Source organism: Otolemur garnettii, unplaced genomic scaffold (assembly GCF_000181295.1).
Source record: "Otolemur garnettii isolate 467f Iridium unplaced genomic scaffold, OtoGar3 scaffold00099, whole genome shotgun sequence".
Classification (NCBI taxonomy): Eukaryota; Metazoa; Chordata; class Mammalia; order Primates; family Galagidae; genus Otolemur; species Otolemur garnettii.
The window spans coordinates 935,533-951,842 of NW_003852494.1; the positions used below are offsets into that span (position 1 = coordinate 935,533).

General features: G+C 46.6%; 1 protein-coding gene across 1 annotated transcript in view; it reads right to left on the minus strand.

Annotated features, from left to right (window-relative positions):
* CCDC63 (coiled-coil domain containing 63) overlaps window positions 1–7,438 on the minus strand; it is a 33,510-nt gene extending 26,072 nt beyond the window's left edge. Inside the window, exons 1-3 of the mRNA XM_003796044.3 lie at window positions 7,379–7,438; window positions 6,808–6,971; window positions 3,819–4,008 (exon numbers count right to left, since the gene is read on the minus strand). Of these exons, the coding sequence (XP_003796092.1) occupies window positions 3,819–4,008; window positions 6,808–6,971; window positions 7,379–7,387 (363 nt within the window). The 5' untranslated portion in view covers window positions 7,388–7,438. The remainder of the gene's footprint in view (window positions 1–3,818; window positions 4,009–6,807; window positions 6,972–7,378) is intronic.
* Between the last annotated feature and the right edge of the window lie 8,872 nt (window positions 7,439–16,310).

Sequence of the window (16,310 nt, forward strand, 5' to 3'; positions counted from 1 at the left end):
GAAGTCCTGGCCAGTGCGAAGAAATCTGCTAGAAGGATTCTGTGAAACAGTATCTCCCATCCCTTCTTTACATCTGTGAATATGGTTATGTGAAAAGCTGAAACTTGCTAAGCTTTGGCAGCCATCTTATGACCATGAGGACAAGGCCAGAAGAAAGGATTGGAGGGGGAGGGGGGAGACCAAATCATCATTGTAAAGCTGCTAGACCTTGCAATGGTCTATTTCCAGTCAGATGTTTTGTTTAGTGATTAAAAACAAGCCTCTGCTCGGCTACTTCTAGTCAAGAATTGTTACTTGCAGCCCAACACATTCTCACTAATACATCAAGCAAGCTCAGATGATCAGGGGTCAAGGGAACTGCTGGGTCTTGCACAAACTAGTGAAGCAAATGAATGCTATTTATGATTAATATTGGCCATGGCTTGGACTTTAGCTGGAACACTTACATGTGCACTACACACATGCATGCATGCACACACACACACGTATGTGCGTGTCCCTTGAGGCAAGACAAAAGGACTTCCCAGCCCTGAGACACACGGCCAAGTTAGGTTCCCTGCTCAACTTCCTTTTCCTGTTCTATGCACAGGTAGCATCCTCCATGCAAATCCTCACTAACTCACTAATGAAATAAAACAATCAACTCATTTTAATGTCCATAAGGGCAGCATCTCTAACTGTGCCACCGCTGGCTCTGAAGGAATACCCACCCCTGCTAGAGCTGGTCCTGGGAGTCCTCCAGCTTCAGCTCCTTGTCAAAAGAAGCTGCAGCATCAGCATTTCCCAATGGTTCTTGTGATTAAATTCAGAGTTGTATTCCCTTTGGCATCTTTATGTCAGACGTTGCTTTTGTGATGCTGAGAGTAATTAGGCCTTTGCCTGATGGGAGACATTATCCAGGGCTTCGGCTGATGGGGGAAATGCATTCCCTAAGCAAGACGCTGTCTTCCAATTGGCTTATTAACTATTAAATATTTTGTGGAGCTAAGTGGGGCCCGCAAGGATTAGGGTCTGCTCATTGTGTGGCAGGCAGAGGAGGAGGGGATTCTGGGATCTGCCCACCCTGAGGTGAAACTGGGCAAAGAGAGTTTGCACTGGACAGTGAGCCCCATATTCTTTTGAGGATCCCCATCTGTTGCCTTTTCTAAATGCTTGTGAGGACCCATTTCCCCAGCTTTTCCTGATTTTCCTCTTTTTTTTCACAGTTATTGCCTCCTCTTGCTTTCATTCATTCATTCATACAGCTGCTCATTTATCAGTGTTCAGCAAACACCTGCTCTGTGCCAGACAATAGGGACATGATGATGATGGTAACCAAGACAGAGGGCCCCTGCCCTGAAATAACTTACAACCTAGGACTAGAAACAAGCCATAAAAATCCATGATGGGCCTCAGGGAAGGCAGATGCAAGGGCTTTCGGGCATACACAGTAGGGGCATCTAGCAGGGAGAGGCAAAGGATGAAGTCCCAATGGAAATAGCATTTGGGGTGAGACCTAAAGGATAAATAAATCCCCAAGTGCAGAGACTACAGGGAATGGCACTCCAGGCAGAGGGAACAGCACATGCAAAGGCCTAGAAGTGAGGGACAGCACTTTTGGCTCAAAGGTCATGGAGAAGGCCACTGATCAGAGAAGTGATTAAATTCTGGAAGAAGCAGGCAGTGTATGCCCTGCTAAGGAGTTTGGCCTTTGTTGAAAGAGCAACAGGTAATTACTGTAGGGCTTGAAGCAGAAGAGATGGAATGAGATTTCCAGACTCATACAGTAGTCAATATTTATGGAGGACCTACTGTGTGCCAGGCACAGGGACAGGCATGGGTTAGGGACAGGGGTGGTACCATTGGAGCAAGACAGACATAGTCCTTGCCCTTGTGGACAGCCTGGTTAGAGGTCTGATAAAGGCCATACTCTTTACCCAGCTCTGTCCCCAGCAGGTTGGCCTGGTGGGATCCTGAAGAGGCTCCCATGCACTGAGGGTCAGAACAGTGAGAAGCTGGGCATGTATTTCCTCTGGCTGGCTCCCTGCTCTCCAGATTCCAGACCACTGTACCCTCACCCACTGTTGCACATGCTACTCATGCCCACACCCTTGTAAAGAGTCCCTTCGCTAAACTCTTCTGAGTGTAGCCTGCTGAGTGTGCTATGGGTGCCTGGCTGGGAACATGACTGGTACAAGAGGGATACAGAAGGGGAGAGGGCACAGAAAAAGCCTCCCTGAGAAAGTCCCACTGAAGCTGAGACCTGAAGGACAAGCTGGAGGACTGGTGGAGCATGTGCAAAGGCCCTGAGGTGAGCTACTGGGCAAGCAGGGGCTAGAGGGCCAAAGGGGCCAAAGCCCCTTGAAAGGGCCAAAGCCTTTCAAGCCACAGTAAGGGGTGTGGTTCTGAACACTGCTCTGCAAATGTCTCCAGCTGTTTGCCTTCCAGATGCATGGGAGGGTTGTACTTCCTGGACCCCTTTGTGGATGGGTAGAGTCATAGAACTATTTAGAGCCCATGAGTCAGGAGCAAAAGTGACTGGAGCAGCGGTCCCCAACCTTTTTGGCATAAGGGACTGGTTTCATGGAAGATGATTTTTCCACAGATGGGGGTGGGGGGATGATGATTTCTGGATGATTCAAGCTCATTACATTCATTATGCACTTTATTTCTATTATTATTACATTGCAACGATAATAATTATACAGCTTGCCATAATGTAGAATCAGTGGGAGCCCTGAGCTTGCTTTCCTGCAACTAGATAGTCTCTTCTGGGGGTGATGGGAGACAGAGACACCTGAAATGTGCTGCTTCGGTCCTCAGCTCCACCTCAGATCATCAGGCATTAGATTCTCACAAGGAATGCACAACCTGGGTCCCTTACATGCACAGTTTATAATAGGGCTTATACTCCTATGAGAATCTAAACCCACCACTTATCTGACAGGAGGCAGAGCTCAGGCAGTGATGGGGAGCTGCTGTAAATACAGATGAAGCTTCACTGCTTTGAGTGCTCCTCACCTCTTGCTGTGTGGTCCAGTTCCTAACAGTTCACGGACCAATACTGGTCAGGGGCCCAGGGGTTGTGTCATGGGCCCAGGACTGGGTCATTCAAATTGCCAGTGTGAGACCCTCCAGAACTCTTTTTCTCTGCCATAATACCTGGCAATGTTGAAGATGGTTTAAACCACCTGATATTTCAGGTCTCATAGGTTTTGGGCACCCCATATTCCCGAAAAGAGCCAGTCAACTACTTGTCCTCTCTCTCAGAGCAGGAGCTCAACTTTTTCCTAAGGCAAAAATATAAAAAATTTAAAAAAATGATGTTGGTAGCTATAGCCAAATACCCTGCTGAGACATCAGGCACAAATGTGCAGGTTGTGGACGGCACAGCCCTAGGAAATGCCATCACTTAAAAAAAAATCACTGATGTTCTTCCCAAATGGGAAGACATAAGGGTCCCAGCCAACCCACAACAGATATGTAGCATGAACAAGGAAGAAATCTTTATTGTTTTAAACTACTGTGACTGGGGGAGGAGTGGAGTTTGTTACCATAGCATCATTTAGCCTCTCTTAACTAACCTGGTGAGGATGTGGGGTTTGTTCTAAGTGTAAGGGAAGCTTGGAGGAGGGACAGAACAATAGGGCTGAGCCTAGAAGCTGGGAAGCCAGAGGTCACAGGGTGGTGCAGACAATAGCCACAGTGGCATTTACAGGGCTACCCCAGGAAGTCATGAGGATACCAGGGTGTCAGATCTGGCCTAAGGCATCACCAGATACCCCAAACACTTCCCCCTTGCTCTGTGTTCCGGTTAACCTTTTAAGAGAAGACTGTACCTTCTCATCCAGCTCTGCCAACAGTGTTTTCATGGATCTAATCAAGGCCTCGTAGTCCTCCTTGGTCTGCAGCAGGAAACGCAGCTCCATGTAGTTTTTCTCATTCAGACCTATGTTCTTCGGGGACTTCATGAGACTCAAAAGCAGGGCGATCTCCTCCTGCTCTGCCTTCAGGGTCTTGATTTCCTTGCTGTCAGGAAAGAAGCATGTGAGTAATCCTGAACCCCTGAGTTGACCTTGACTGAACACACCAGGCATCTTAACCCTGACAGGAGACTGGGGAAGAGGGCTGCCTCCTACCCAAGCAGCTGAAAGGAATCTGCCCAAGCCCTCAGGTCCAGGTCTGGAGCCCTGATTGCCTAAGACCCAGTTCTCTGCAATTTCCACTACTCTGTGGGGGATTTTTTTCCTGCAATTTGCAGCTGTGCTTGTCAAAAGCCCTTACCTAGACATGGAGGAAGCCCTCAAATTCTCTTTTGCCAGCCACTCACTGGCATCTGTCTGATTTTGTAGATCGTCCTTCCTGGTAACGAGGAGCAAATCCATCAGGGAGGATATTCAAGTTTGCATCAACACAGAGATGTGCAATAACCTCTAACCTTCAGTGGCTTCTCTGCCTGGGGCGCTAATGATTTATTAAATGGGCTGATCTGAGACTCCTCCTTTCCCTTCCACTGCCTGCTTTGGAGAAGAAATAGGGTGGGGGATACGGGAAAACAAGAGGACTTCAGAAGAGAAAAGGTGACTTGGAAGATGGCATAACAACTGAATAATAGGAAATGGCCCAGAGGCTGAGTTTCTGGAAAAGTCAGAGAATGGACACCACCGCTCAGTGAAGTTTGCAGACCAGCTGCCTCAATGTGCTTTGTAACGTGAAGAAATGCAGAATCTCAGGCCCCAACCCAGGACCAACTGGATCAGAATCTATCTGCTCTGTAACAAGATCCTCGAATGCATCACATGCATATTCAAGTTTTGGAAGCACTGCTCTAGAATAGCAAAGAATGTTCTAGGGTGGAAGTTGGCAAACCTTTTTCTATAAAGGGCCAAAGAGTAAATATTTTAGGTTTTGCAGGCCTTACAGTCTCTGTTGTAACAACTCTGCCATTCCAATGTAAAGTAGCCATAGGCAATAGCTGTGAGCCAATAAAACTTTATTTACAAAAACAGGCAGCCAGCCAGATTTGGCCAATGGTCATAGTTCACTGATCCCATAGGTCATTCTAAAGCAGCACTCCTCCAATAGGACTTCTTGTACTGATGGAAATGTTCTCTATCTATGGGGTCTGACGAACCCACTTAGGCACATGCAACCATTGAACACTTGAAATGCAATGAATGTTTAATTGTATTTATTTTAATTATAAATATATTCTAAATGGCCACATATGGCCAGTGACCAGACCACTGAGGCTTCTCAACATGCCTGCAGGGACTTAAATCCCTCCTGCAAAGGGGTCTTTGTTAAGGTGGAAAGAAGAAAAGGGAGAGAAAGGGCAACCCTCCCTCAGAGTTAGGCTTTTAGGAAGGGTTGATAAAAGCAAAAGGAATGTTTGTGTGTCTTGTAGCAGGGTTGGGACTGGGATAAAGACAGAAAGGAGACTCCAAATTTAAGGAGGCACTCACTTTCTCAGTGTTTTAAGCAGAGTCAGCCCTGGGGGAAAATACCTCCTTAAATATCACACCCGAGGCACCCACACCTCCAGTTATGGCCCTATTCATAGGTGTTTCACTATAAAGAACCTAAAATCTCCACTCCTCCGCTCCTTTTTTCAGTTCCATTAAGTGAAATGAGATGAAATAAATTGATTTAGTGCCAGAACCCTGCGGGGTGGGGTAGGGATGAGGAAGGGTAAGATTCAAGAAAAACTGTCAGAGACACACCGGGAAGAAAGCACATCCTGATGCCCACCAGAGACCGGCCAGATATGCAGGTTGTAGGAAGTGCCATTACTTGGAAACACGTAGTTGATTTGTTCATTTATTACTTTTTTCTGGGAACCACTTTTTCTTGTTCTAGCAAAAATTCCCACATGACAATTTTTCCAACAGATGGCAGTAAAGTGTCTTGAGAATGGGTGCCTTTTAAAAAATTCACAGGAGGCTTCATATGGACTAGTCTTGGCCCTGAGTAAGTTGAATCCAGGGAAAATCTAATGAATCTCTTTTCTACATCCTCTAAATTTCCCACATCACCTAACAGGAAGAATTTTCTTTCTAATAATGGACAGTTTCTGCCTTTACAAATAATATGAACATGGTGAAGGAATTACATTTCCTTGGAGGGAATCTAAGAATGCTTGTTTGATATTTATTCAACCCCAGGGATACCTTTCAATTGCCCAAAGAAACAACACACTCCATAATTTCTAGGGCAACCCAATTTCAAATATTCTATCTTGCAGTTCTCACAAGGACACACAGATAGGAAACATCCTTGGGGTGTCCGCAGCCCAGTTATTCCTGCCTTCTCTAGGAACTCTTCCACTTCTGTGATAGGACCATAATAGTGACAGCCAAAGCCACGTGTCCTAGGCCCTCGGTGCCAAGAATATCACCCCAAGAGTAGACACTGGACCCAAGTGGAGCCAGATTCTCCCTCTCCTGGGAATTTGGAATTGAATTCAACACAGTCTCTCTGTGTGGCTTGGCAAGCTCAGGAGTCGAGGCAGCTGTTTCCCACAAGCCAGGCCTGAGATTCAAAGAACAAAAGTCATGTGTAGAGAGAAAGAGGAACCAGAAATTGTTCCTCAACTAGTTCCTTCCCTAAAATATGGGTGTCCTGCTCCCCAGGGAACCCCAAGACACCCTGCATTCTGATGAGAAGTTTACCCTCACCTCCAAAGCCATCTCAAGTGGGTTTCTCTCAGAACTAGAAACTTGAGTCCCCACACTGGGTTCAGAAGTGGCTCACTGACATGAGACAGCAGGTGAGCACCACGAAACCCAGCCCAAACTTTCCTCAGTACAAACTCCGCTGCTCACTTACTACTGATTCATGATCTTCTGCTGGTTACGGAAGTTAGAGGACTTCCGACTTTCCACCATCTTCCTGAACTGCTGCCTTAGCTTCCGAAGCTCTGCCTCAGCCTGCTGTTCTCGGGACTTCAAAGTTTCCTCGGCAGTGGAAGATTTTCTCCTGTGTTTCTTCAACTAAGTGAAGCAGGGAGGGGAGGCAGCAATGGGTCAGATGTCTAAAGAAGCCCAGAGGTCAGCTCAGGGCAGGGTGGAGTGGAGGCTAAGCCAGGGCGGGAAGTGAAAGACCCCCTTGGGTGATGTCAATTGCCTAATTGTTACATGGAAAGTCCACTCCAGGTTGCCAGCGTGGAGAGGTAGTTGATCTCATTATTGCATACTCAAGAGGCAGCTTTGCTATGTGGGGAAAGGGGTGTTATTTGGAGTTCTGGGCTCAAATTCTGGTTCTGCCATCTTGTGTGACCTTGGGTGAGTCATTGTACATCTCTGAGCCTCCAACCTCCCATGTCTAACATGGGTGTGCATAGATTTGTTGTCAGGATTAGATGAGCTAATATGGGTACTCAGGAGTAACGATCACCTACCGTTGGCATCTTGACGGAATCACACGTTCCCTCTGCTCAGACACTGTCCCCAGGGAGGTCAAAGTCACAAGCGTGCCCCTCTCTCTCTCTGCAATGCCCTATCCACAGTGGCAAAGAAAAAAGACCTTGTGAGCCATGCCTGTTGGCAGTGGGGGACAGAACGGGCACCTCCTCCCTTCCCCTGAGTCCCCAATCCCCTCCTCCGCCCACAGCTTGGCACATGAGGAGGACACACAGATGGCTGCCCGGGTGTGAGAAGAGGCACTTTTTTTTTTTTCTTTTTGAGCAATGTTTGCCTGGAACCTGTTCCTCTCACCATTTATTATTAGGAGCTGGGCAGATGGTTCTGGCATATCAGTTACCCTTCTGCTCCGTGTATTCCCAAAGAGGGGGCAAAATGGCATCAGGGTGGTATGTCCCCTGATAGGGCTAAAGTAAAATGTGCCCAACTTCAGCTGCACCCTCCCACCTTAGAGCAGGAGCCAGTGGTACTGAAAAGCATTTTTATCATGTCATAACTTGAACCTCATCTGACCCACAGGTATTCAGAGGAAGGGAATAACCCACAAGTGCTATGGGGCCATGAGACCTGCCACATTGCCACTCTCAGACTGTGGGGGCTGAGTCCCAAAAGCAGAAATTCTGACTTTGCAACCATTGAGTAGCCCGACAAGGTGGTGGTTTAAGGCATTGAGTGAGTCTGTCATCAGATCTCAGCTCAAATTCCTCCATGGCCAGTTACTAACCTTGGTTCTCTGAGCCTCAGTTTCCTCATCTAGAAAATGGGAGAAATTCTAGAAGCTACTTTGCAGATCGTTGAGCGTGTACTGCACCTTAGCACAGTGCCTGGAACATAGTAAGTGCTCAGTAAAAAGTGGCTGGGGTGATATGGTATGATATGGGTTGTTTAATATAGCAAAGGGCCAGCATGGTCCTTTATAAGGGTTTGAGAGAGGTTCATCATTCTTCTATTTCCTGGTACTTATACCCTGAATTTCCCACGGGAAGCCACACCCTTCCTCCCTTCTGGATATTTTTTGTTCCCCTAGGGGGCTGACCATACCCCACAAGCTTCAGGTTTGGGGGCATATGACTCTGGATGGGACAATCAGAGTGCCAGCACCCTGGCCTGGAATTAGTTCAGGGATGGACACACATTCCATTCCATGGTAGAATTTAAGCTTGAACACTCAAGGAAGAGAAAGACTTTGTTTCCTCCTGCACTTGAGCCTAGGTGAATGAGGTTGGGAGTGGCTGACAGCCCTCTTGCCTCTGCAGGGAACCTGAGAATAAAGGTAATACAGATATGAGAAGACAAAAGGGAGAGACTGAATCTTGAGGATGATCCAAGCCCCTGGATTTAGCCAACCTGAAGATACCTCTGGTCACGTCCAATTACTTGAATCAATATATTCCATTAAAGCAATCTGAGATGAGTTTCCTATTGCTTGAGACCAAATGAATTCTCATACCTGATGTACACAAATTGAGCACCTACTGTATGCTATATGTTTTAGGGAATTTAGTGGTAAGTCAGCCCTCAAGCTACTACGAAGCCTGAGCAGGGTAAAACAGTGGAAAAGAAGGCTAGTTCAGCAGCTCACACCTGTAACCCTAGCACTCTGGAAGGCGGAGGCAGGAGGATCATTTGATCTCAGAAACTGGAGACCAAGTGTGAGACACCAGCTTTACTAAAATAGAAAAACTAGCCACATATTGTGGTGAGCACCTGTAGTCCCCAGCTACTCAGGAGGCTGAGGCAGGAGGATTGCTTGAGCCCTGGAGTTTGAGGTTGCTGTGAACTACGATGATGCCACAGCACTCTACCCAGGGAGACAGTGAGACCCTGTCTCAAAAAAAAAAAAAAAAAAAAGTGAACAAGGCTCCACATGGCTCAGTGCCCGTAGCACAGTGGTTATGGCACCAGCCACATACACTGAGGCTGGTGGATTCGAGCCCGGCCCGGGTCCGCTAAACAACAATGACAACTGCAACAAGAAAACAGCAGGGCATTGTGGTGGGCGCCTGTAGTCCCAGCTACTTGGGAGGCTGAAGCAAGAGAATCACTAAAGCCCAGAGTTTGAGGTTGAGCTGTGACCCCCAGCACTTTACCAAGGGTGACATAATGAGACTCTGTCTCAAAACAAACAAACAAACAAACAAAAATGAAAGAAAAGAAAAAGGCTCCACAAAGGAGATTATTTTAATCTGAGTTTTGAAGGATGAATAGGAGTTCACCAGGCAGAGAAGAAAAGTTGGAAGGGAATTCTAGGCTAAGAGAACTACCTGGGCAAAGGTTGAGAAGCAAGTAAATAAAAATGGTGTTCAGAGAATGATTCATGTTCAAGTACAGGTGACAGCACCCTAGAGGGGACTGACTGGCAAAAAGGTCTGGAAAAGACTGGATGTTCCTTTAAAGGATATAAGAGATTAAAAGAGATTAATTCACTGCGTCTCCAACAGCCACTTCCCTTATATGTGGAGTTGTTTGAGGTAGCTAACTGGCCAGGGGTTACATTTCCTAGCTCCTCTGGCACCCAGGCAGTGCCACGTGATGAATTTTCATCAATGGGGTGTGAGCAGAGGGGAAATATGTCACTTATAGACCATGATTTTTAACACTTTGCTGACTGGTCACCAGTTACCCGGTAACACGGATAGTTTCTGTGTAAAAGTGCCGGTCAACAATGTGTTAAGATGTTAGAGGCGCTAAGTGATTCTAAATTATAGGAAGCTGAGAGATGAGGAGGAGAGAAAGAATAAAATAGGCTGAATTTGGGACAACAGGGAATTGAGACTGGGAGAAATGAATCAGGGAACAGCTGCTATGTTAACGCATTGTTGACCAGCAATTTTATGCAGAAACTATTCATATTATCAGGTAACTTGTGACCAGTCAGCAACGTGTTAAGTAGATGTGATTTTTTCATCCTCTTTTCCCCCATCTGACATTTAGGGGAGGCAGAGTCACAAGATGGCTCCCAAAACCAACTTGCAGAAGCAGTTACCTGCTAACCATGAACATCCTCCCCGGACTGTTATATAAATGAGAAATTAACTTCTGTTGAATTAAGCCAATAAAATGTGGAGATGTATGTGTTACAGCAGCTAGCATGACTGCAATCCTGACTTCTTTCTTCCTAACACAACTCTGATTTTGTCTCCCTCAGTGTGCCCAGTTCCAGAGGATAAATCATGATTGGTTCCCACTAGTCATGGTAAACCCCCTTCCCTTTGTCAGTGACTGGTCTAAGGATGGGCATGTGACCCATATCTGGCCATTGAGACATAAGAAATTTATTCTGTTGCTTTGCGACAAAAAGTGAGAGCTTGTCCATGTTCCCCTCTCTTCCTGCTTTAGAAATTATGAAGGCATGCATGATGGTTGATGCCCATGACCATGAGGAGAAATACCACGGTTATACTGAGGACAGCAAAGAGGAAAAACGGGGGAAAATTTAGGTTCTAATTGACACTGTTCACTGTTGCTCCATCTCTGTTTTTTTTTTTTTTTCTTTTTTTGAGACAGACCCTCAAGCTGTCCCCCTAGATAGAGTGCTGTGGCATCACAGCTCACAGCAACCTCCAACTCCTGGGCGCAAGCAAGTCTCCTGCCTCAGCCTCCCAAGTAGCTGGGACCACAGGTGCTCGCCACAACACCCAGCTATTTTTTGGTTGCAGCTGTCATTGTTTTTTGGCGAGCCCGGGCTGGATTTGAACCCACCACCTTAGGTGTATGTGGCTGGTGCCTTAGCCGTTTGAGCCACAGGCGCTGAGCCTGCTGCTCCATCTCTGAACCTGCCTACCTCCAGGCTTCTTGTTAAGTGAAATAAGCGTCACTATTATTTAAGGCATTATCAAGTATTTTGTTCATTATAGCCTAAAGCAGCAGTCCCCAACCTTTTTGGCACCAGGGACCAATTTCATGGAAGACAATTTTTCCATGGACCAGAGATAAGGGAGGATGGTTTCAGGATTGTAATATATAATGACATAATTATATAACTCACCACAGTGCAGAATCAGTGGGATCCCTGAGCTTGTTTTCCTGCAACTAGACAGTCCCATTTGGGAGTGATGGGAGACAGTGACACCTGAAGTGTTTTACTTATGCCCTCAGCTCCACCTCAGATCATCAGGCATTAGATTGTCTTAGGGAGAGCACAGTGTAGATCCTTCACATGTGTATTTTACAGTAGGATTCATATTCCTATGAAAATATAATGCGGACACTGATCTGACAGGAGGCAGAGCTCAGAGGAGCAGCTGTACATACAGATGAAGCTTCACTCACTTGCCCACCACTCCCCTCCTTTGTGCAGCCCGGTTCCTAACCAACCACAGGGTTGGGGACCACAGGCCTAAAGCGCTCCTAACTTACATGATACACTATCTTGAAAATGATTCTCAAACTGATGGGTAATGGGACAATAGTAGCTGGCAAGGTAGGCACCTCTGGCTTTTCTCTGTTATTCTCTAGGGCAGTGATTTTCAGCCAGTGTGCACTAGTGTGCCTTGTGTGCTGTGAAAATTTTAAAGGTCATTAATTAAATTACTTTCGAAGAAAGTTCAAAGACCAATAAATATGTTCTTTTTTTTTTTTTTAAGAGACAGAGTTTCAGTTTATCACCCACGGTAGAGTGCCGTGGCATCATACAGCTCACAGCAACCTCCAATTCCTGGGCTTAGGCGATTCCCTTGCCTCAGTTTCTCGAGTAGCTGGGACTACAGGCGCCCGCCACAATGCCCAGCTATTTTTTTGTTGCAGTTTGGCCAGGGCAGGGTTTGAACCCACCACCCTCGTATATGGGGCTGGCGCCATACTCACTGAGCCACAGGCGCCACCCATTTTTTTTTTTTAACTCTTTCTTTTTGATCAACATAATTTAAGTGTCCCACGGAAGTTTAACTACAGGTCCAAGTGTGCCATGAAATGAGAAGTTTGAAAAACATTGTTGTGGAGAGTTTAAGGGCCAAATGAATGTTGGTAAATCATATCTGAGGGAAAATATATAATGCTGAAAAACTCCCACAGGCAGGGAAATTGGAAAGACTATGGTGCCATATCTTCCCATTTCTAGATGAGCCCTCAAGGTGTGGGTAGAAGCTCTGGTAGGATTTACCTGACTGCTAAGGTCCGCTTTGTGACCTCTTTCAACTCCTTCTTACTGTCCAGGAGCTGTTCTATTTTTCAGGGCTCTTCTGGCTCTATGTGGATCTGTAATGTACCATTTTAAAAGCATCACTCGGGTATGCTTGAACCTTAGTTTTCTCATGTGTACAATGGGGATACCACACCCATGTCTCAGTGTAAAAGAATGTACATAAAGCACTTAACATAGTGCCCAGCACATGACAGGTGCTGGATAAATGCAGCTGGTTTGTGAATCAAGTATGAGTTTGTCTTGCTCTTGAGATCACTGGTAATTCTCCAGGAGTTAGAGGCTCCTTCAGCTCCTATCTTGTTGCTGATAACATTTGCACATGCACAGGTCCACTTCCCCTAGGAAACTGGCTTCTCTTCAGGTTCTGCCCACCCACATAGGCCTTTCCATTTTGATCAGTGCCCTCTGGGCTGGGCAACTCCTCCTCACAACTTCAAAGAGCTGTCCAAGGGGTCCTGTCTGGCTCATGTCAACAGTCTCAAATTCACAGCCATGGGACCAATACAACCTCCTTTCAGTTCAGTTTCAGTGTTTTAAAACATAAACGTGGGCCATGCACTCACTATCCTGGCTGCAGGCCTCACTCCTCCCTAACACCTACCTCCCCTCTCCCAGATTCTTCCATTTTCTGTAACTTCCTCCAGCCAGCAGGAATATGAGTTTGCAATTCCTGGGAGGAATTTAAAGTCTGCCCACTTTGGGGGAGCTGTGTGTGCAAGAAAAAGTCCAGAACTGCCCAGAGGCCCAGGTCAGGAGATGGCAGGCAAGGGTCTCCTGCTCCCTGGGCCTCAGTCTATCACCACAGCATCCATAGTCCTGGTCACACCATATGCTCTTGGCCAATACAGTTTGAGTGCATGAAGTTTCCTCCAGACAGAGATCATCATTATGGTCTAATATTTAATTAGCTGGGCAGGGGTGCTGCAACTCTTCCGCTTCTGAATTTTACCAACATGCCTTTAGAAGATAAGTCTGAAGGGTTCTGTAGGGAACTGGGGACAGGCAGCTGTGTGGGTTATACTGAGCCAGAGCTGTATAACCTGATGATAGAATTAAACATGTGCTTAGGGCAGCAGCCAAGCAGGGGCACAGAAACACATGTAGATTGTTTTTCTTAAAGATCGTTATGGGAGGAAAATAGAAATTTGTTGGACTTTTGTGTAATTATTTGACACGCTGTAATTTATTTATGTTTAACCTAAGGGGACCATAATAATTTCCAGGCTTGGAGCAGCTAAGTCTGAACCTGCTACAGGCTGGGACCAGTCTGTGCCTTTCTGAGCACCGGGATGTGGAAGGGGTGGTGACGCAGCAGGTGCACGCGGTCTGTGAAACTCACCTGAGAGGGCGCCCGACACAGTGTCCACGTGTCCGATGGCGCCGGGAGGACTGCCTAGTCACCCCCCACTTCTGGACCCCTGGAACTGCTGCCTTTGTGACCCGCACAGACCCGGCATTCTCTCCTGGAAGGCGGTGGGAGGGCTCAGGGGCAACACACGCCCCACACCACCTCTACCTTCTTACTCCGCACTCAGGCTGGGACTTAGAGCCGCCTTGCCAGGGATGAACTTCACACGCAGCTAACTGAAAGGAACCCCATTCTCCCTGTTCTGCAAAAACAGAGGGGGTGGTAGAGAGAAATCGTTTATGAGAAAAATAATTTCATCAGTGCAGGTGGGATGGGTGCGGAGTGGTTGTCCTTCAGGATCGGACAATCTATTCCCAGCCTCTGGGAGCGTGAGAACCCCAGCCTGATCCCGGTCAAGGGTGACCATGGCGAGTGTTTCACTGCCCTAACACAGTCTGGTGGTTTACTGACACACATTCTTCATACAAAAAGCCCTGAAACATAAGTCACCTACTTCCTCTGGGGCTAAATTCAAGAAACAGTGACAGAGCTAGGGGGAAATTATCGGGGTGCTAGTTTTCTTACCTTCTTTATTTTTTTTCCTGAGACAGGGTCTCACCTATGTCACCAGGCTAGAGTGCAGTGGGGCCATCATAGCTCACAGCAGCCTCAAGCTCACTGGGCTCAAGTGATCCTCCCACCTCAGCCTCCTGAGTAGCTGGGACTACAGCTATACCAGGCTAATTTTTCTATTTTTAGTAGAGATGGGTCTCCCTCTTGCTGAGGCTAGTCTTGAATTCCTAACCTCAAGCCATCCTCCCACCTCAGCCTCTCAGAGTGCTAGGATTACAGGTGCGAGCCACCTCACCTGGCCCTGGGGTGCTAGTTTTCTAGAGTGACTTTGATTCCATGCGACTTCTACTTTCCTTCTCAGCCTCTTACACCTAAACTCTCAGGACAAACTGTGTTTTAGAACATACCATACTTTTGGTTTCAGAAAGGTAGCATGGTAGACAAGGCAGTATGTTGCCCCAGATGTTGCTAGCAGCCATGTTGTAACCATGAGGAAACTTAACGTCCCGGTCTATCTGTACAGCATTTGGGCAGCATGTCAAAATTAACATATTAACCTTTCTGCAAGGAAACACTTGAATACGCACCCCAAGTGAGATAAGTATAGATTCTAAACAGCCGCATGTCAGGCCTTGTCTCCAAATGACTTATCCATAGTCTTTCTGATGTATATTACTGTCCTCATTTTACAGATGAAGAAACAGAGGCTGAAACAGAGGTTTGCAGTAAGCCGGGCAACCAGGACTAGAACCTAGGACTGTCCGTCTCTAGAGCCCTGTGATTTACCACAACCCTAAGGGAAACTATAGCCCCAACCCTGAGCAGCTCTTTTCAGGCTGGTCTCTTCCATCTCTCTGATATTTAAGGGCTGCTCGAGCCCTCAGTTCTATGCATAACCCAGTGACTCACACATTTCAAGTGTCAACGACTGAAAAATGATTAAATTCAATTAGGTTCAGGAATTGTTAAAAATAGGCCTTCTCCAGAAGAATTTACTCTCTCTGTCTTTATGGGTGCAGATATCAGCAGCCCTCATGCAGAGACATACAAGACTTTTTTAAATTAGAACATGCCAGAATCAATTCTGCTAAAGGGATCTTCTGCTCCATCAGTGGGGCTTGGAGCAGGGTGAGATGCCAGCTTGCCAAAGCGATGAGCCAGCGGTGAGAAATATTGGCAACAGCAGAGTCTACAGAATGCAAGAGGAAATTAGAGCCAAGCTCAGAGGGGCTGGGCAAGGGCATTTGGACATAGTCCAGGAAGCTGACTGTCCAAATGACTCTTTGGCTATAAGGATCAGAAAACCACTCAAACTAACTCAAAATTATTTTTTTCTCCCTCCCTAGCATCTATTCGCCCTTCCTCCTTCCTAGCAGAGCCCAATTTGTTCAGGTAATTATTCCTCCCATATTCAGCCAATGTGATACATTCCTTCCAAGTAGACTTCCCCTTAGTCTTACCCAATCACAGCCATCCCATCCTCCTTGCCAATGATTGGACCAGGAATCTCAGTGTAAGCCAATTAATGCAGAGCATTCTCCTGGAGATGCAACTGGTCCAGAAACAGGCATATTGGCCTTGTTGGTTTGTTGCTGGCAGTCTTCTTGTAACCATGAGGGAAACCAGTGTGATATCAAGGCTAATAGATGATGGAGGGAAGACTCTAGAGAAAATTATACAACAACGTAACTAGTACCCTGATTATACTATGCCTGAAATCCATTTTAGCTCTGCACTTCCTATTATGCAAATTAATGTTTTCTTTCTTTTTTTTTTTGAGACGGAGCCTCAAGCTATCCCCCTGGGTAGAGTGCCATGGCATCATGCTCACAGCAACCTCCAACTC